Raw genomic sequence first — 19203 nt, 5'->3', positions numbered from 1 at the left:
GAACGTCTACTTCTTGGTCTATGTACAGGTTCCGTATGAGCACAATAATGTGTTCTGGAATTCCCATTCTTCACAATGTTATCCATAATTTGTTATAATCCACAGAGTCGAATGCCTTTGCATAGTCAATAAAACACAGGTAAACGTCTTTCTGGTATTCTCTGCTTTCAGCCAAGATCATCTGACATCAGTAATGATATTCCTTATTCCACATCCTCTTCTGAGTCTGGTTTAAATTTCTGGCAGCTCCCTCCCTGTTGATGTAGTGCTGCAACTGTTTTTGAATTATTTTCAGCAAAATTTTACTTGCATGTGACATTAATGATACTGTTTGATAATTTCTGCATTCCATTTGATCAGCTTTCTTTGGAGTGGACACAAACATGGATCTCTTCCAGTCAGTTGGCCAAGCAGCTGTCTTCCAAAGTTCTTGGCACAAACAAGTGGCCACTTCCAGCACTGCATTCATGTGTTGAAACATCTCAGTTAATACTCCATCAATTCCTGGAGCCTTGTTTTTCACTAATGTCTTCAGTGCAGCCTGAATTTCTTCCTTCAATAACATCAGTTCTTGACCATATGCTACTTCTTGGAAGGGCTGAACATCAACCAATTCTTGTTGGTACAGTGACTCTGTGTATTTCTTCCATCTTCTTTTGATGCTTCCTGAAATATTTAATATTTTCCCCATAGAATCTTTTGAAATTGCAACTTGAGGCTTGAATTTTTTCTTCAGTTCTTTCAGCTTGAAAAATACTGAGCGTGTTCTTCCCTTCTGGTTTTCAAACTCCAGGTCTTTGCACATTTCATTATAATACTTTGTCTTCTTGAGCTACCCTTTGAAATCTTCTGTTCAGCTCTTTTACTTCATCATTTCTTCCATTCACTTTAGCTACCCTATGTTCAAAAGCAAGATTCAGAGTGTCTTCTGACATCCATTTTGGTCTCCTCTTTCTTTCCTGTCTTTTTAGTGACCTCTTGTTTCCTCATGTATGATGTCTCAAATCATAAAAAAAAAAAAAAAAACCATAGCACATATTATTTCCTAAAGTACATTAAAAAATAAATGTTAGATTAACATATCTCATCTATGAGGTATCCTGGCTAATTAGAAACAGCTGGTGTATTCCACTTGGAGTAGGAATCTGATAGCTTTTGTTTTCCTGTTTTGGGAAGATAATTTTAGAAGGTTCTATTTTTGTTCAACATATTATACAACAAAGAATGAATGATGAATGGCTAACTACAAAAATGTAAACCAACTGATATCAATATATATAACTATGATGTTATCAATGCAACTAACTATGCAGCCTGAAAACTTATACAAGAAAAAATAGTACCACCAATGACCACCCTGAAAGGGAACACAACAGAGAGTCCCTGATGAAGCAGGAGAAAAGTGCGGTGCAGAACTCAAATTCTCGCAAAAAGACCAGACCTAACAGTCTGACTGAGACTAGAGGAACCCCAGAAGACATGGCCTCTGGACTCTCTGTGAACCCCAAACTGAAGCCATTCCCAAAGCCAACTCTTTAGACAAAGATTAGACTGGACTATAAAACATAAAATGATACTCGTGACGAGTGTGCTTCTTAGTTCAAGCAGATGCATGAGAAGGCAGAAAGGAACAGGAGCTGGTTGAATGGATATGGGAAATCCGGGGTAGAAAGGGAGAGTGTGCTGTCACATTATAACGATGGCAACTAGGGTCACATAACGATGAGTATATAAATTTCTGTATGAGAAACTAACTTGAGCTATAAACTTTCACCTAAAGCACAATTCAAAAAAATAAAAAATGGCTCTCGGCTTTCGGCTCGGAGGAGGCCTCGGTGCAACTTTCTTTGGTCGTCCCGCATCTGGGTTCATTCGACACCAGGCGCCTCCGCCATGCCGCCAAAGTTCGACCCCAACGAGATCAAAGTCATGTACCTGAGGTGCACCGGTGGGGAAGTCGGTGCCATGTCTGCTCTAGCCCCCAGGATCGACCCCCTGGGTCTGTCTCCAAAAAAGGTTGGTGATGACATTGCCAAGGCAACTGGTGACTGGAAGGGACTGAGGATTATGGTGAAACTGACCATTCAGAACAGACAGGCTCGGATTGAAGTGGTGCCCTCTGCCTCTGCCCTGATCATCAAAGCCCTCAAGGAACCACCCAGAGACAGAAAGAAGCAGAAAAACATTAAGCACAGTGGAAATATCACTTTTGATGAGATTGTCGGCATTGCCCGTCAGATGCGACACAGATCTTTAGCCAGAGAGCTCTCTGGAACTATCAAAGAGATCCTGGGGACTGCTCAGTCTGTGGGCTGCAATGTTGATGGCTGCCACCCTCATGACATCATAGATGACATCAACAGTGGTGCTGTGGAATGCCTGGCTAGCTAACAACTACAAAAGGAGATATTTCAATGAAGGATCATTTGATAGCCAGAAAAAATGGAGTTGCATTCCCACCATTATATTGCTGTTGTTAGGTGCTGTCAAGTCTTTTTTTGACTCACAGCACCCTATGTGACAGAGCAGAACTGCTCCATAGGAATCCCCTAGAGTGGCTTAAAAAAAAAAAAAAAAAGCTACCAACCTGGATTAATTATGTACATGTAAAAAAATACACATCTCTGTATTTAAAATTTAAAGGGGGTGGCTTTTATTAGTACAGCTCATTTAAAAGGAGTTTATAAAGCCCTGCTATTTTTAAACATTCAAATTAGAACAAATTAAACACGTACTTGATAAAGCCTCATTTTTTAAATGGAATCTGGACCTAGAAACATTAAAGCAATTACTTTCCAAGGTGTTAGAAGTTTAACTGAAGGAGTATTTGATGAAGAACGTATGAATAATGTTAAATGTATGACAAATAACCAGTCTTTAACAGCCTGCCTTTATTATTACACATGTAACTGAAGTTATTAACATTTACACATGCATAAAGTCTTTATGAGGACTCTATACAGTCCTAAGAGTTAGTCTTAATGTTAAAATTTTCCGATCCAAGTCGACGGCAATACAAATATTGGTAATCACATGCCTTTGCATAAAGTAAAACTAAAATGTGCTATGGCCATATGCTCATTCACAAATATTCACATCCCAAACTCACCACCACGTGTCTGTCACTTCCACCACGTGTCTATCAGTTTGTCATACTGTGGTGGCTTGTGTGTTGCTGTGATACTGGAAGCTTTGCCACGGGTATTTTAAATTCTAGTAGGGTCACCCTTCGTGGACAGGTTTCAGTGGAGCTTCCAGACTAAGACAGACTAGGAAGAAGGACATGTAAGTCTACTTCTGAAAAAATTAGCCAGTGAAAACCTCATAAATAGCAGTAAAACATTGTCTGACACAGTACCAGAAGATGAGTCCCTAAGGTTGAAACACACACACACACACACACACACACACACACACCAAAATCCACTGCCGTCGAGTCAATTCTGACTCATAGCAACCCTACAGGACAGAGTAGAACTGCCCCATAGAGTTCCCAAGGAGCACGTGGTGGATTTGGACTGCAGACCTTTTGGTTAGCAGCTTTAACTCTTGACCACTATGCCACCAGGGTTTCCCTAAGGTTGAAATACAGCTGGGGAAGAGCTGCCTCCCCAAAGTAGATTTGACCTTAATGATGTGGACAGAGTCAAGCTTTTGGGACATTGATTTGCTGATCTGGCACGACTCAAAAATGAGGAGAAATAGCTGAAAACATCCATTAATAATCAGAATGTGATATCCTAGGCATTAGTGAGCTGACATGGGCTGGTATTGGCCATTTTGATTTGGACATTCATATGGTCTACTGTGCCAGGAATAAAAATTGAAGAGGAATGGCGTCACATTCATCGTCAAAAATAATATTTCAAGGTCTATCCTGAAGTACCACACTGTCAGTGATAGGATAATATCCATATATGCCTTCAAGGAAGACCAGTTAATACGACTCTTATTCAAATTGACACAGCAACCACTAAGGCCAAAAATGAGGAAATTGAAGATTTTCACTGACTTCTGCAGTTTGAAATTGATCAAGCATGCAATAAAGATGCATTGATAATTACTGGCAATTGGAATGTGAAAGTTGGAAACGAAAAAGGATTGGTAGTTGGAATGTATGGCCTTGGTGACAGAAATTACACTGGAGATTGCATGATAGGATTTTGCAATACTAATGACTTCTTCATTGCAAATGCCTTTTTCAACAACATAAACAGCGACTATACATGTGGACCTTGCTAGATGGAATACACACAGGATCAAATCGATTACATCTCTGGAAAGAGACAATGGAAAGACTCAGTAGCATCAATCAGAAAAAGGCCAAGGGCAGAACAGACCATCAATTGCTCATATACAAGTTCAAGCTGAAGTTGAAGAAAATTAGAACAAGTCCATGAGAGCCAAAGTACGACCTTGGGTATATCCCACCTGAATTTAGAGACCATCTCAAGAATAGATTTGACATATTAAACATCAGTGACTGAAGATCAGACAAGCTGTGGAATGACATCAAAGACACTGTACATGAAGAAAGCAAGAGGTCATTAAAAAGACAGGAAAGAAAGAAAAGACCAAAATGGATATCAGAAGACACTCTGAAACTTGCTTTTGAACATAGGGTAGCTAAAGTGAATGGAAGAAATGATGAAGTAAAAGAGCTGAACAGAAGATTTCAAAGGGTAGCTCAAGAAGACAAGTATTATAATAAAATATGCAAAGACTTGGAGTTTGAAAACCAAAAGGGAAGAATATGCTTGGCATTTCTCAAGCTGAAAGAACTGATGAAAAATTTCAAGCCTTAAGTTGCAATATTGGAGGATTCTGCAGAGAAAATATTAAATGACACAGGAAGCATCAAAAGAGGACAGAAGGAATACAGAGAGTCACAGTACCAAGAAGAATTGGTCAATGTTCAGCCATTTCCAGAGGTAGCATATGATCAAACACTGATGATGTTGAAGGAAGAAGTCCAAGCTGCACTGAAGACATTGGCAAAAAACAAGACTGCAAGAATTGATGGAATACCAATTGAAATGTTTCAACAAACGGATGCAGCACTGGAGGTGCTAACTTGTCTATGCCAAGATATTTGGAAGAGGGATACCTGGCCAACAAACTGAAAGAGACCCGTATTTGTGCCTAATTCTAAAGAAAGGTGATCCAACAGAAAGTGGAAATTATCCAACAATATCATTAATGCCGCATGCAAGTAAAATTTTGCTGAAGATCATTCAAAAGTGGTTGCAGCAATACATTGACAGGGAACTGCAAGAAATTCAAACCGAATTCAGAAGAGGATATAGAACAAGGGATATCATTGCTGATGTCCGATGGATCTTGGCTGAAAGCAGAGAATACCAGAAGGATGTTTACTGGTGTTTTATAGACTATGCAAAGCATTCAACTTTGTGGATCATAACAAATTACAGATAACATTGCAAAGAATGGGAATTCCAGAACACTTAATTGTGCTCATGCAGAACCTGTACATAGACCAAGAGGTAATCTTACAAACAGAACAAGGGGATACTCTGTGGTTAAAAGTCAAGTGAGGTATGTGTCAGGGTTGTATCCTTTCACCATACTTATTCAATCTGTATGCTGAGCAAATAAATCTGAGAAACTGGACTATATGAAGAAGAATGGGGCATCAGGATTGGAAGAAGACTCATTAACAACCTATATTATGAAGATGACACAACTTTGCCTGCTGAAAGTAAAAAGGACTTGAAGCACTTATTAATGAAAATCAAAGCCTTCAGTAAAGATTACGTCTCAACAAAAAGAAAATAAAAATCCTAACAACTGGACCAATAAGCAACATCATGATAAATGGAGAAAACATTAAAGTTGACAAGGATTTCATTTTATTTGGATCCACAATCAACACCCACAAAAGCAGCAGTTAGGAAATCAAATGGCGTATTGCTTTCAGCAAATCTGCTGCAAAAGACCTCTTCAAGGTGTTACAAACATGTCCCTTTGAGGACTAAGGTGCATCTGACCCAAGCCATGGGATGTTCAACTACTTTGTACACATGTGAAAGCTGGACAATGAGTAAGGATTGTTGTTGTTGTTAGCTCCCGTCGAGTCGGTTCCGACTCATAGCGACCCTATGCACAACAGAACGAAACACTGCCCAGTCCTGTGCCATCCTTACAATTGTTGTTATGCTTGAGCTCACTGTTGCAGCCACTGTGTCAATCCACCTTGTTCAGGGTCTTCCTCTTTTCTGCTGACCCTGTACTCTCCCAAGCATGATGCCCTCCTCCAGGGACTGATCCCTCCTGAAAACATGCCCATAGTATGTAAGACCCAGTCTCGCCATCCTTGCCTCTAAGGAGCATTCTAGCCGCACTGCTTCCAAACCAGATTTGTTCGTTCTTCTGGCAGTCCGTGGTATAGTCAATATTCTTCGCCAACACCACAGTTCAAGGGCATCAACTCTTCTTCGGTCTTCCTTAATTCATTGTCCAGCTTTCACGTGCATAGGACGTGATTGAAAATACCATGGCTTGGGTCAGGCGCACCTTAGTCTTTAAGGTGACATCTTTGCTCTTCAACACTTCGAAGAGGTCCTTTGCAGCAGATTTGCCCAATGCAATGTGTCTGTTGATTTCTTGACTGCTGCTTCCATGGCTGTTGATTGTGGATCTAAGTAAAATGAAATCCTTGACAACTTCAATCTTTTCTCCATTTATCATGATGCTGCTCATTAGTCCAGTTGTGAGGATTTTTGTTTTCTTTATGTTGAAGTGTAATCCATACCGAAGGCTGTGGCCTTTGATCTTCATTAGTAAGTGCTTCAAGTCCTCTTCACTTTCAGCAAGCAAGGTTGTGTTATCTGCATAACGCAGGTTGTTAATGAGTCTTCCTCCAATCCTGATGCCCCGTTCTACTTCATATGGACCAGCTTCTCGTATTATTTGTTCAGCACACACATTAAGTAGGTATGGTGAAAGAATACAACCCTGACGCACACTTTTCCTAACTTTAAACCAATCAGTATCCCCTTGTTCTGTCCCAACAACTGCCTCTTGATCCATGTAAAGGTTCCTCATGAGCACAATTAAGTGTTCTGGAATTCCCATTCTTTGCAGTGTTATCCATAGTTTGTTATCATCCAGGCAGTCAAATGCCTTTGCATAGTCAATAAAACACAGGTAAACATCTTTCTGGTATTCTCTGCTTTCAGCCAGGATCCATCTGACATCAGCAATGATATCCCTGGTTCCACGTCCTCTTCTGAAACTGGCCTGAATTTCTGGCAGTTCCCTGTTGATATACTTCTGCAGCCATTTTTGAATGATCTTCAGCAAAATGTGCTTGCGTGTGATATTAACAATATTGTTCTATAATTTCCACATTCAGTTGGATCACCTTTCTTGGGAATAGGCATAAATATGGATCTCTTCCTGTCAGTTGGCCAGGAAGCTGTCTTCCATATTTCTTGACATAGACGAGTGAGCACCTCCAGTGCTGTACCTGTTTATTGAAACATCTCAAATGATATTCCATCAATTCCTGGAGGCTTGTTTTTCACCAATGCCTTCAGAGCAGCTTGGACTTCTTCCTTCAGTACCATTGGTTCCTGATCATATCCCCCCTCTTGAAATGGTTGAACATCGACTAATTCTTTTTGGTATAATGACTCTGTGTATTCCTTCCATCTTCTTTTCATGCTTCCTGCGTCGTTTAATGTTTTCCCCATGGAATCCTTCACTATTGCAACTCGAGGCCTGAATTTTTTCTTCAGTTCTTTCGGCTTGAGAAACGCCGAGCATGTTCTTCCCTTTTGGTTTTCCATCTCAAGCTCTTTGCACATGTCGATATAATATTTTATTTTGTCTTCTCGAGAGGCCCTTTGAAATCTTCTGTTCAGTTCTTTTACTTCGTCAATTCTTCCTTTTGCTTTAGCTGCTCGACGCTTGAGAGCAAGTTTCAGAGTCTTCTCTGAAATCCACCTTGGTCTTTTCTTTTTTTCCTATCTTTTCAGTGACCTCTTGCTTTCTTCATGGATGATGTCCTTGATGTCATTCCACAACTCCTCTGGTCTGTGGTCACTAGTGTTCAATGCATCAAATCTGTTCTTCAGATGGTCTCTAAACTCAGGTGGGATTCACACCACTGGAACCTGAGGATAATGGCGCTCTCGGCAAAAGCTAAGTACTTGCGTATATTTTACCATGCCCCCTTCCCACCCCAAGCCAGCTTCAGCAGCTGAATCCCTGGGCCGAGATAGACCCTGATGAGCACCTAGAGCCATCCTCCTGGCCTTGGGGAAGGAAAAAACAATTGCAATTGGTGGGAAAAGATAATTTTCTAACTCCATTAACCAGGGGAGCTCAGGACAGAAGCGGCTCCTGCGCAGGCATAAATTGTCCATGGGCCTTGAGCACCTTTCCCTTCTGCATGGACCTGTGTGGGCCTATTTTGGAAGAATAGGCCCTTGTTTGTAAACTCCAGTCATTTCAGCTGTGCGGTGGAAAGGTGGGTGTTTGTTGTTAGATATTGCTTTACCTATTAAACAAGGTTCTCACCTACCCACATCACAGACCTAAGCACTGGTAGCTCCACTCAGGTCACCCAGCCACCCTCGACAGGAGTCCAAAGATAATTAGTACCTCCAAGTCCTTGCAACCAAAAACTTTGGTTGCCCATGGTCCCTCTGCAGAACACATCACCAGCACATTCTAGGGAAGAGAGACAGGCTTTTCTCAGAGACACTTGGGGATCAGCTCTCAACCCCTTGCCTTGTTCAGACAGTGACCCCTGCTGCAATCAGATACCAGTATATACGCCAATCACCCCTGCCCCTCTAAGGCTGTAGGACAGAGCCTGTACCACACACTTGATGATCAGCTACCTGGAAACCTGAGCTGAATTCATACAAGAAAACTGAATGGACTCTTAGGCTGATATACCTGATAACAGTTCCAGCCAGCTGGCGACCGGAAACCAGAGCTCCAAGGGCGAAAATAATCGAGCTACCTCACTCAAGCAACCCATAGGGGTATACCAAAACAAAACAAAGCGAGAAGCTACAACACAGTAAGCAAGCAGAAACTAATACAATAACTTATAGATGGCTCAGAGAAAACAGTCAATACAAGTCACATAAAGAAACAGACCATGATCGCCTCAACAGGCTCTCAAAACAAAGAATCCAGGGATCTTCTAGATGAAAGTGCATTCCTGGAATTACCAGATGCAGAATACAAAAGTTGAATATACAGAACCCTTCAAGACATCAGGAAGGAAATGAGGCAATACGCAGAACAAGGCAAGGAACACACAGATAAAGCAACTGAAGAAATTAGAAAGATTATGCAGGAACATAACGAAAAGTTTAATAAGCTGGAAAAATCCATAAACAGACAGCAATCAGAAATTCAGAAGATTAACAATAAAATTACACAAGTAGACAACTCAATAGAAACTCAGAGGAGCAGAACTGAGCACATAGAAGCTAGAATTTCTGAACTCAGAGATAAATCACTTGGCACTAATATATTTGAAGAAAAATCAGATAAAAGAGTTTTAAAAACCGAAGAAACCTTCAGAATCATGTGGGACTCTATCAAGAGAAATAACCTACGAGTGATTGGAATACCAGAACAGGGAGAGATAACAGAAAATACAGAGAAAATTGTTGAAGATTTGTTGGCAGAAACTTCCATGATATTGTGAAAGATGAGAAGATATCTATCCAAGATGCTCATCGAACTCCGCATAAGATAGACGTTAAAAGAAAGTCACCAAGACATAGCATAATCAAACTTGCCAAAACCAAAGATAAAGAGAGTATTATAAGAGCAGCAAGGGATAAATGAAAAGTCACCTACAAAGGAGAGCCAATAAGAATAAACTCGGACTACTCGGCAGAAACTATGCAGGCAAGAAGGCAATGGGATGACATATTTAAAAAACTGAAGGAAAAAAATTCCCGACCAAGAATCATATATCCAGCAAAACTGTCCCTTAAATATGAAGGTGAAATTAAGACATTTCCAGGTAAACAGAAGTTTTGGGAATTCATAAAAACCAAACCAAAACTACAAGAAATACTAAAGGGACTTTTTTGGTTAGAAAATCAATAATATCAGGTATCAACCCAAGACTAGAACACTGGACAGAGCAACCAGAAGTCAACCCAGACAGGGAAATCAAAAAAAACAAAGCAAGAATTAAAAAAAAAAAAAAAAAGCTCAAAACAGGGTAACAGCAATGTTATTATATAAAAGAAGACAACATTAAAACAATAAAGAGGGGCTAAGAAATGGAATCATACACCTTCCATATGGAGAGGAAGATATGGAGATAGAAATAAAAGTTACAGTTAAATTTAGAAAAATAGGTGTAAATAATAAGATAATGACAATGGAGAGGCACTATCCTACTCATCAAAATAAAATTGGCAAAATAATTCTATTATGAAAACATTCTGCATGCCACTTTGAAGTGTGGCGTCTGGGGTCTTAAATGCTAACAAGTGCCCATCTAAGATGCATCAATTGGTCTCAACCCACCTGGATCAAAGGAGAATGAAGAACACCAAGGTCACACGATAACTATGAGCCCAAGAGACAGAAAGGGCGACATGAACCAGAGACTTATATCATCCTGAGACCAGAAGAACTAGATGGTGCCCGGCCACAACCGATGACTGCCCTGACAGGGAACACAACAGAGAACCCCTGAGGGAGCAGGAAATCAATGGAATGCAGACCCCAAATTCTCATAAAAAGACCATACTTAATGGTCTGACTGAGACTAGAGGAATCCCGGCGGTCATGGTCCCCAAACCTTCTGTTGGCCCAGGACAAGAACCATTCCCGAAGACAACTCATCAGACATGGAAGGGACTGGACAATGGGTTGGAGAGAGATGCTGACGAAGAGTGAGCTACCTGTATCAGGTGGACGCTTGAGACTGTGTTGGCATCTCCTATCTGGAGGAGAGATAGGAGGGTAGAGAGGGTTAGAAAACGGCAAAATTGTCATGAAAGGAGAGACTGGAAGGAGGGAGCGGGCTGACTCATAAGGGGGAGAGTAAGTGGGACTATGGATTAAGGTGTATATAAGCTTATATGTGACAGACTGACTTGATTTGTAAACTTTCACTTAAAGCACAATAAAAATTATTTTTAAAAAATGGGCAAAAGATATGAACAGACACTTCACTAAAGAAGACATTCAGGTAGCTAACAGATATATGAGGAAATGTTCACGATCATTAGCCATTAGAGAAATGCAGATCCAAACTCCAATGAGATTTCATCTCACTCCAACAAGGCTGGCATTAATCCAAAAAACACAAAAGAATAAATGTTGGAGAGGCTGTGGAGAGACTAGAACACTTATACACTGCTGGTCGCAATGTCAAATGGTACAACCACTTTGGAAATCCATTTGGCACTTCCTTAAAAAGCTAGAAATAGAACTACCATACAATCCAGCAAGCCCACTCCTTGGAATATATCCTAGAGAAATAAGAGCCTTTACAGGAACAGATATATGCACACCCATGTTTACTGCAGCACTGTTTACAATAGCAAAAAGATGGAGGCAACAAAGGTGCCCATCAACAGATGAATGGATAAATAAATTATGGTATATTCACACAATGGAATACTACGCATCGATAAAGAACAGTGAGGAATCTGTGAAACATTTCATAACATGGAGGAACCTGGAAGGCATTATGCTCAGTGAAATTAGTCAGTTGCAAAACGACAAATATTGTATAAGACCACTATTATAAGAACTTGAGAAATAGTTTAAACTGAGAAGAAGACATTCTTTTGTGGTTATGAGAGGCGGGAGGGAGGAAGGGTGGTAGAGAGGCATTCACTAATTAGATAGTAGATAAGAACTACTTTAGGTGAAGGGAAAGACAGCACACAATACAGGGGAGGTCAGCACAATTGGACTCAACCAAAACCAAAGTTTCCTGAATAAACTGAACGCTTTGAAGGCCAGCGTAGCAGGGGCAGGGGTCTGGGGACCATGGTTTCAGGGGACATCTAAGTCAATTGGCATAATAATATCTATTAAGAAAACATTGTGCATCCCACTTTGAACAGTGGCATCTGGGGTCTTAAATGCTAGCAAGCAGTCATCTAGGATGCATGAATTGGTCTCAACCCACCTGGATCAGAGGAGAATGAAGAACACCAAGGACACAAGGAGATTATGAGCCCAAGAGACAGAACAGACCACATGAACCAGAGACTACATCATCCTGAGACCAGAAGAACTAGATGGTGCCCAGCTACAACCAATGACTGCCCTGACAGGGAACACAACAGAGAACCCCTGAGGGAGCAGGAGAGCAGTGGGATACAGACCCCAAATTCTCATAAGACCAGGCTTAATGGTCTGACTGAGACTAGAAGGACCCCGGTGGTCATGGCCCCCAGACCTTCTGTTAGCCCAGGACAGGAACCATTTCCAAAGCCAACTCTTCAGACATGGATTGGACTGGACAATGGGCTGGAGAGGGATGCTGGTAAGGAGTGAGGTTCTTGGATCAGGTGGACATTTGAGGCTATGTTGGCATCTCCTGCCTGGAGGGGAGATGAGAGGGTGGAGGGGGTTGGAAGCTGGCAAAATGGACAGGAAAAAGGAGAGAGGAGGGAGAAAGCGGGCTGTCTCATTGGGGGAGTATAATTCAGAGTGTGTAGCAAGTGTATATGGTTTTTCGGTGAGAGACTGACTTGTAAACTTTCACTTAAAGTACAATAAAAATTAATTAAAAAAAAAAAGAAAGAAAAGACCAAGATGGATGACGGAGGAAACTCTGAAACTTGCTCTTGAACGTCAAGCAGCTAAAGCAAAAGGAAGAACTGATGAAGTAAACGAACTGAACAGAAGAGTTCAAAGGGCAGCTCGAAAAGACAAAGTATTATAATGACATGTGCAAAGAGGCTGGAAATGGAAAACCAAAAGGGGAGAACACACTCAGCGTTTCTCAACCTGAAAGAACTCAAGAAAAAACTCGAGCCTCAAGTTGCAACAGTGAAGGATTCTATGGGGAAAATATTAAATGATGCAGGAAGCATCAAAAGAAGATGGAAGGAGAGACGGAGCCAAGATGGTGGACTAGGCAGACGCTACCTCGGATCCCTCTTACAACAAAGACACGGAAAAACAAGTGAATCGATCACATACATAACAATCTACGAACCCTGAACAACAAACACAGATTTAGAGACGGAGAACGAACTAATACGGGGAAGCAGCGATTGTTTCCAGAGCCTGGAGCCAGCGTACCAGTCAGGTACGGCACAAGCACAGAGAGCTGCTCCACCCCCTGAACTAACCCCGGGAGGGGGACCAGCCGGTTCCGCGGGCGGCGTGGGACGCAGCCGGTAGGAGAAGTCCCCGGGAGGCAGTGACTGGTCTTGGAGCAGGAAGAGCAGCGTCCCAGCCGGGGAACCGTCCCGCCGGGATTTGGACTGGACGCAGGTATGGCATAAACACGGAGAGCTGCTCCACCCCCCCTGAACTAACCCCGGGAAGGGGCCCAGCCAGGTCGCGCGGGCGGCGTGGGACGCAGCCACTGGTATTGGAGCGGGGAGAACAGCGTCCCAGCCGGGACACTTGGTCACGGCACAAGCACGGGGAGCTGCTCCACCCATCTGAACTAACCCCGGGAGGAGGCCCAACTGGTTTGCGGAGGCGGCATGGCCACGCGGCTGGAGGGACGAGAAGTCCCCGGGAGGCAGCGACTGATTTTGGAGTCGAGAGTGCACCGTCCCACTAGGGAAGCCTTGACGCTGGGCGTGGGGCTGGAAGCGGAGGATCTGACCATGACTCCAGCGGCCCAGACCCCCCGGGGGCAATCTCCACACAGCCAGCACACATAGGCAACGCGCCCCGCGGAAATCTCAGATATAATAGTCATTCCAAGCAAGACAAGCAACTCTGGCTATATTCTGAGGTGCTACTCTCCTATCTCTCTGTTCCCTCCCCCACCCTCCCCAGGCGGCTTCATTAACATCCGAATAGCCTGAGCCAGAGGGAGAACGCTGATAGGGATCTGACTGCATTTTTTTTTTTAGCGGATTTTCTGGAAAAACTAGTTTCCCAGTGATGGCTCGGAGACAACAATCCATATCAAACCACTTAAAGAAGCAGACCATGACAGCTTCTCCAACCCCCCAAACAGAAGAATCAAAATCTTTCCCAAATGAAGATACAATCCTGGAATTATCAGATACAGAATATAAAAAACTAATTTACCGAATGCTTAAAGATATCACAAATGAAATTAGGATAACTGCAGAAAAAGCCAAGGAACACACTGATAAAACTGTTGAAGAACTCAAAAAGATTATTCAAGAACATAGTGGAAAAATTAATAAGTTACAAGAATCCATAGAGAGACAACATGTAGAAATCCAAAAGATTAACAATAAAATTACAGAATTAGACAACGCAATAGGAAGTCAGAGGAGCAGACTCGAGCAATTAGAATGCAGACTGGGACATCTGGAGGACCAGGGAATCAACACCAACATAGCTGAAAAAAAATCAGATAAAAGAACTAAAAAAAAATGAAGAAACCCTAAGAATTATGTGGGACTCTATCAAGAAGGATAACCTGCGGGTGATTGGAGTCCCAGAACAGGGAGGGGGGACAGGAAACACAGAGAAAATAGTTGAAGAACTCCTGACAGAAAACTTCCCTGACATCATGAAAGACGAAAGGATATCTATCCAAGATGCTCATCGAACCCCATTTAAGATTGATCCAAAAAGAAAAACACCAAGACATATTATCATCAAACTTGCCAAAACCAAAGATAAACAGAAAATTTTAAAAGCAGCCAGGGAGAAAAGAAAGGTTTCCTTCAAGGGAGAATCAATAAGAATAAGTTCAGACTACTCAGCAGAAACCATGCAGGCAAGAAGGGAATGGGACGACATATACAGAACACTGAAGGAGAAAAACTGCCAGCCAAGGATCATATATCCAGCAAAACTCTCTCTGAAATATGAAGGCGAAATTAAGATATTTACAGACAAACACAAGTTTAGAGAATTTGCAAAAACCAAACCAAAGCTACAAGAAATACTAAAGGATATTGTTTGGTCAGAGAACCAATAATATCAGATATCAGCACAACACAAGGTCACAAAACAGAACGTCCTGATATCAACTCAAATAGGGAAATCACAAAAACCAACAAATTAAGATTAATTAAAAAAAAATACACATAACAGGGAATCATGGAAGTCAATAGGTAAAAGATCACAATAATCAAAAAGAGGGACTAAATACAGGAGGCATTGAACTGCCATATGGAGAGTGATACAAGGCGATATAGAACAATACAAGTTAGGTGTTTACTTAGAAAAATAGGGGAAAATAATAAGGTAACCACAAAAAGGTATAACAACTCTATAACTCAAGATAAAAGCCAAGAAAAACGTAACGACTCAACTAACATAAAGTCAAACACTATGAAAATGAGGATCTCACAATTTACTAAGAAAAACGCCTCAGCACAAAAAAGTATGTGGAAAAATGAAATTGTCAACAACACACATAAAAAGGCATCAAAATGACAACACTAAACACTTACTTATCTATAATTACCCTGAATGTAAATGGACTAAATGCACCAATAAAGAGACAGAGAGTCACAGACTGGATAAAGAAACACGATCCATCTATATGCTGCCTACAAGAGACACACCTTAGACTTAGAGACACAAACAAACTAAAACTCAAAGGATGGAAAAAAGTATATCAAGCAAACAATAAGCAAAAAAGAAGAGGAGTAGCAATATTAATTTCTGACAAAATAGACTTTAGACTTAAATCCACCACAAAGGATAAAGAAGGACACTATATAATGATAAAAGGGACAATTGATCAGGAAGACATAACCATATTAAATATATATGCACCCAATGACAGGGCTGCAAGATACATAAATCAAATTCTAACAGAATTGAAAAGTGAGATAGATACCTCCACAATTATAGTAGGGGATTTCAACACACCACTTTTGGAGAAGGACAGGACATCCAGTAGGAAGCTCAATAGAGACACGGAAGATCTAATTACAACAATCAACCAACTTGACCTCATTGACTTATACAGAACTCTCCACCCAACTGCTGCAAAGTATACTTTTTTTTCTAGCGCACATGGAACATTCTCTAGAATAGACCAAAGGTCATAAAACAAACCTTTGCAGAATCCAAAACATCGAAATATTACAAAGCATCTTCTCAGACCACAAGGCAATAAAACTAGAGATCAATAACAGAAAATCTAGGGAAAAGAAATCAAATACTTGGAAAATGAACAATACCCTCCTGAAAAAAGACTGGGTTATAGAAGACATCAAGGAGGGAATAAGGAAATTCATAGAAAGCAACGAGAATGAAAATACTTCCTATCAAAACCTCTGGGACACAGCAAAAGCAGTGCTCAGAGGCCAATTTATATCGATAAATGCACACACACAAAAAGAAGAAAGAGCCAAAATCAGAGAACTGTCCCGACAACTTGAACAAATAGAAACTGAGCAACAAAAGAAACCATCATAAAATGAAAGCTTCAAAGGTCAGCGAAGCAGGGGCTGGGGTCTGGGGAACTTGGTTTGAGAGGACTTCTAAGTCAATGGGCAAAACAATTCTATTATGAAAACACTCTGCATCCCACTTTGAATTGTGGCGCCTGGGGTCCTAAATGCCAACAAGCGGCCATCTAAAATACATTAATTGGTCTCAACCCATCTGGAGCAAAGGCAAAGGAAGAACACCAAGGTCACACGACAACTAAGAACCCAAGAGACAGAAAGGGCCATATGAACCAGAGACCTACATTATCCTGAGACCAGAAGAACTAGTTGGTGCCCAGCCACAATCGATGTCTGTCCTGTCAGGGAGCACAACAGACAACTCCTGAGGGAGCAGGAGACCAATGGGATACAGACCCCAAATTCTCACTAAAAGACCACACCTAATGGTATGATTGTGACTAGAGGAATCCCAGAGACAATGCTCCCCAGAACTTCTGATGGCACAGGACAGGAACCATCCCCGAAGACAAATCATCAGGCATGAAAAGGACTGGTCAGTGGGGGGGAGAGAGATGCTGATGAAGAGTGAGCTAATTAAATCAGGTGGACACGGGAGAGTGTGTAGGCAACTCTTGACTGGAGGGGGGATGGGAAGATAGAGAGAGAGGGAAGATGGCAAAATTGGCACGAAACGAGAGACTGTAAGGGCTGACTCAATAGGGGGAGAGCAAGTGGGAGAAGGGAGTAAGATGTATGTAAACCTACATGTGACAGACTGATTGGAATGGTAAATGTTCACTTGAAGCTTAATAAAAATTAAAAAAAAAAGAATCCATCAGGCTCCAGAAGACAACAAATAATAAAAATTAGAGCTGAACTAAATGAATTAGAGAACAGAAAAACAATTGAAAGAATTAACAAAGCCAAAAGCTGGTTCTTTGAAAAAATTAACAAAATTGATAAACCATTGGCTAGACTGACTAAAGAAATACAGGAAAGGAAACAAATAACCCGAATAAGAAACGAGAAGGACCACATCACAACAGAACCAAATGAAATTAAAAGAATCATTTCAAATTATTATGAAAAATTGTACTCTAACAAATTTGAAAACCTAGAAGAAATGGATGAATTCCTGGAAAAACACTACCTACCTAAACTAACACATTCAGAAGTAGAACAACTAAATAGACCCATAACAAAAAAAGGATTGAAACGGTAATCAAAAAACTCCCAACAAAAAAAAGCCCTGGCCCGGACGGCTTCACTGCAGAGTTCTACCAAACTTTCAGAGAAGAGTTAACACCACTACTTCTGAAGGTATTCCAAAGCATAGAAAATGACGGAATACTACCCAACTCATTCTATGAAGCTACCATCTCCCTGATACCAAAACCAGGTAAAGACATTACAAAAAAAGAAAATTATAGACCTATATCCCTCATGAACATTGACGCAAAAATCCTCAACAAAATTCTAGCCAATAGAATCCAACAACACATCAAAAAAATAATTCACCCTGATCAAGTGGGATTTATACCAGGTATGCAAGGCTGGTTTAATATCAGAAAAACCATTAATGTAATCCATCACATAAATAAAACAAAAGACAAAAACCACATGATCTTATCAATTGATGCAGAAAAGGCATTTGACAAAGTCCAACACCCATTTATGATAAAAACTCTTACCAAAATAGGAATTGAAGGAAAATTCCTCAACATAATAAAGGGCATCTATGCAAAGCCAACAGCCAATATCACTCTAAATGGAGAGAACCTGAAAGCATTTCCCTTGAGAACGGGAACCAGACAAGGATGCCCTTTATCACCGCTCTTATTCAACATCGTGCTGGAAGTCCTAGCCAGGGCAATTAGGCTAGACAAAGAAATAAAAGGTATCCGGATTGGCAAGGAAGAAGTAAAGTTATCACTATTTGCAGATGGCATGATTATATACACAGAAAACCCTAAGGAATCCTGCAGAAAACTACTGAAACTAATAGAAGAGTTTGGCAGAGTCTCAGGTTACAAAATAAACATACAAAAATCACTTGGATTCCTCTACATCAACAAAAAGAACACCGAAGAGGAAATAACCAAATCAATACCATTCACAGTAGCCCCCAAGAAGATAAGATACTTAGGAATAAATCTTACCAAGGATGTAAAATACCTATACAAAGAAAACTACAAAGCTCTACTACAAGAAATTCAAAAGGACATACTTAAGTGGAAAAACATACCCTGCTCATGGATAGGAAGACTTAACATAGTAAAAATGTCTATTCTACCAAAAGCCATCTACACATTTAACACACTTCCGATCCAAATTCCAATGTCATATTTTAAGGGGATAGAGAAACAAATCACCAATTTCATATGGAAGGGAAAGAAGCCCCGGATAAGCAAAGCACTACTGAAAAAGAAGAAGAAAGTGAGAGGCCTCACTCTACCTGACTTCAGAACCTATTATACAGCCACAGTAGTCAAAACAGCCTGGTACTGGTACAACAACAGGCACATAGACCAATGGAAAAGAATTGAGAACCCAGACATAGATCCATCCACATATGAGCAGCTGATATTTGACAAAGGACCAGTGTCAATTAATTGGGGAAAAGATAGCCTTTTTAACAAATGATGCTGGCATAACT

The 19203-nt window shown here is 40.9% G+C and overlaps 2 protein-coding genes across 6 annotated transcripts in view; one reads left to right on the top strand and one right to left on the bottom strand.

Annotated features, from left to right (window-relative positions):
* NEK5 (NIMA related kinase 5) overlaps positions 1 to 19203 on the bottom strand; it is a 167343-nt gene that overhangs the window by 31952 nt on the left and 116188 nt on the right. The gene's annotated exons all lie outside the window — the stretch shown is intronic.
* Positions 1839 to 2434, top strand: LOC126058290 (60S ribosomal protein L12-like). Its single transcript, XM_049853340.1, has one exon. It carries the CDS (start codon positions 1894 to 1896, stop codon positions 2389 to 2391), a length of 498 nt encoding a protein of 165 aa, XP_049709297.1. The 5' UTR covers positions 1839 to 1893; the 3' UTR covers positions 2392 to 2434.

Source organism: Elephas maximus, chromosome 14 (genome assembly GCF_024166365.1).
Source record: "Elephas maximus indicus isolate mEleMax1 chromosome 14, mEleMax1 primary haplotype, whole genome shotgun sequence".
NCBI lineage: Eukaryota > Metazoa > Chordata > Mammalia > Proboscidea > Elephantidae > Elephas > Elephas maximus.
This window is presented reverse-complemented; position numbering and strand designations above follow the sequence as displayed.

Bases quoted from the DNA above. Each gene is read 5' to 3' on its own strand.
- LOC126058290 (XM_049853340.1), top strand. From the start codon at position 1,894: ATGCCGCCAAAGTTCGACCCCAACGAGATCAAAGTCATGTACCTGAGG.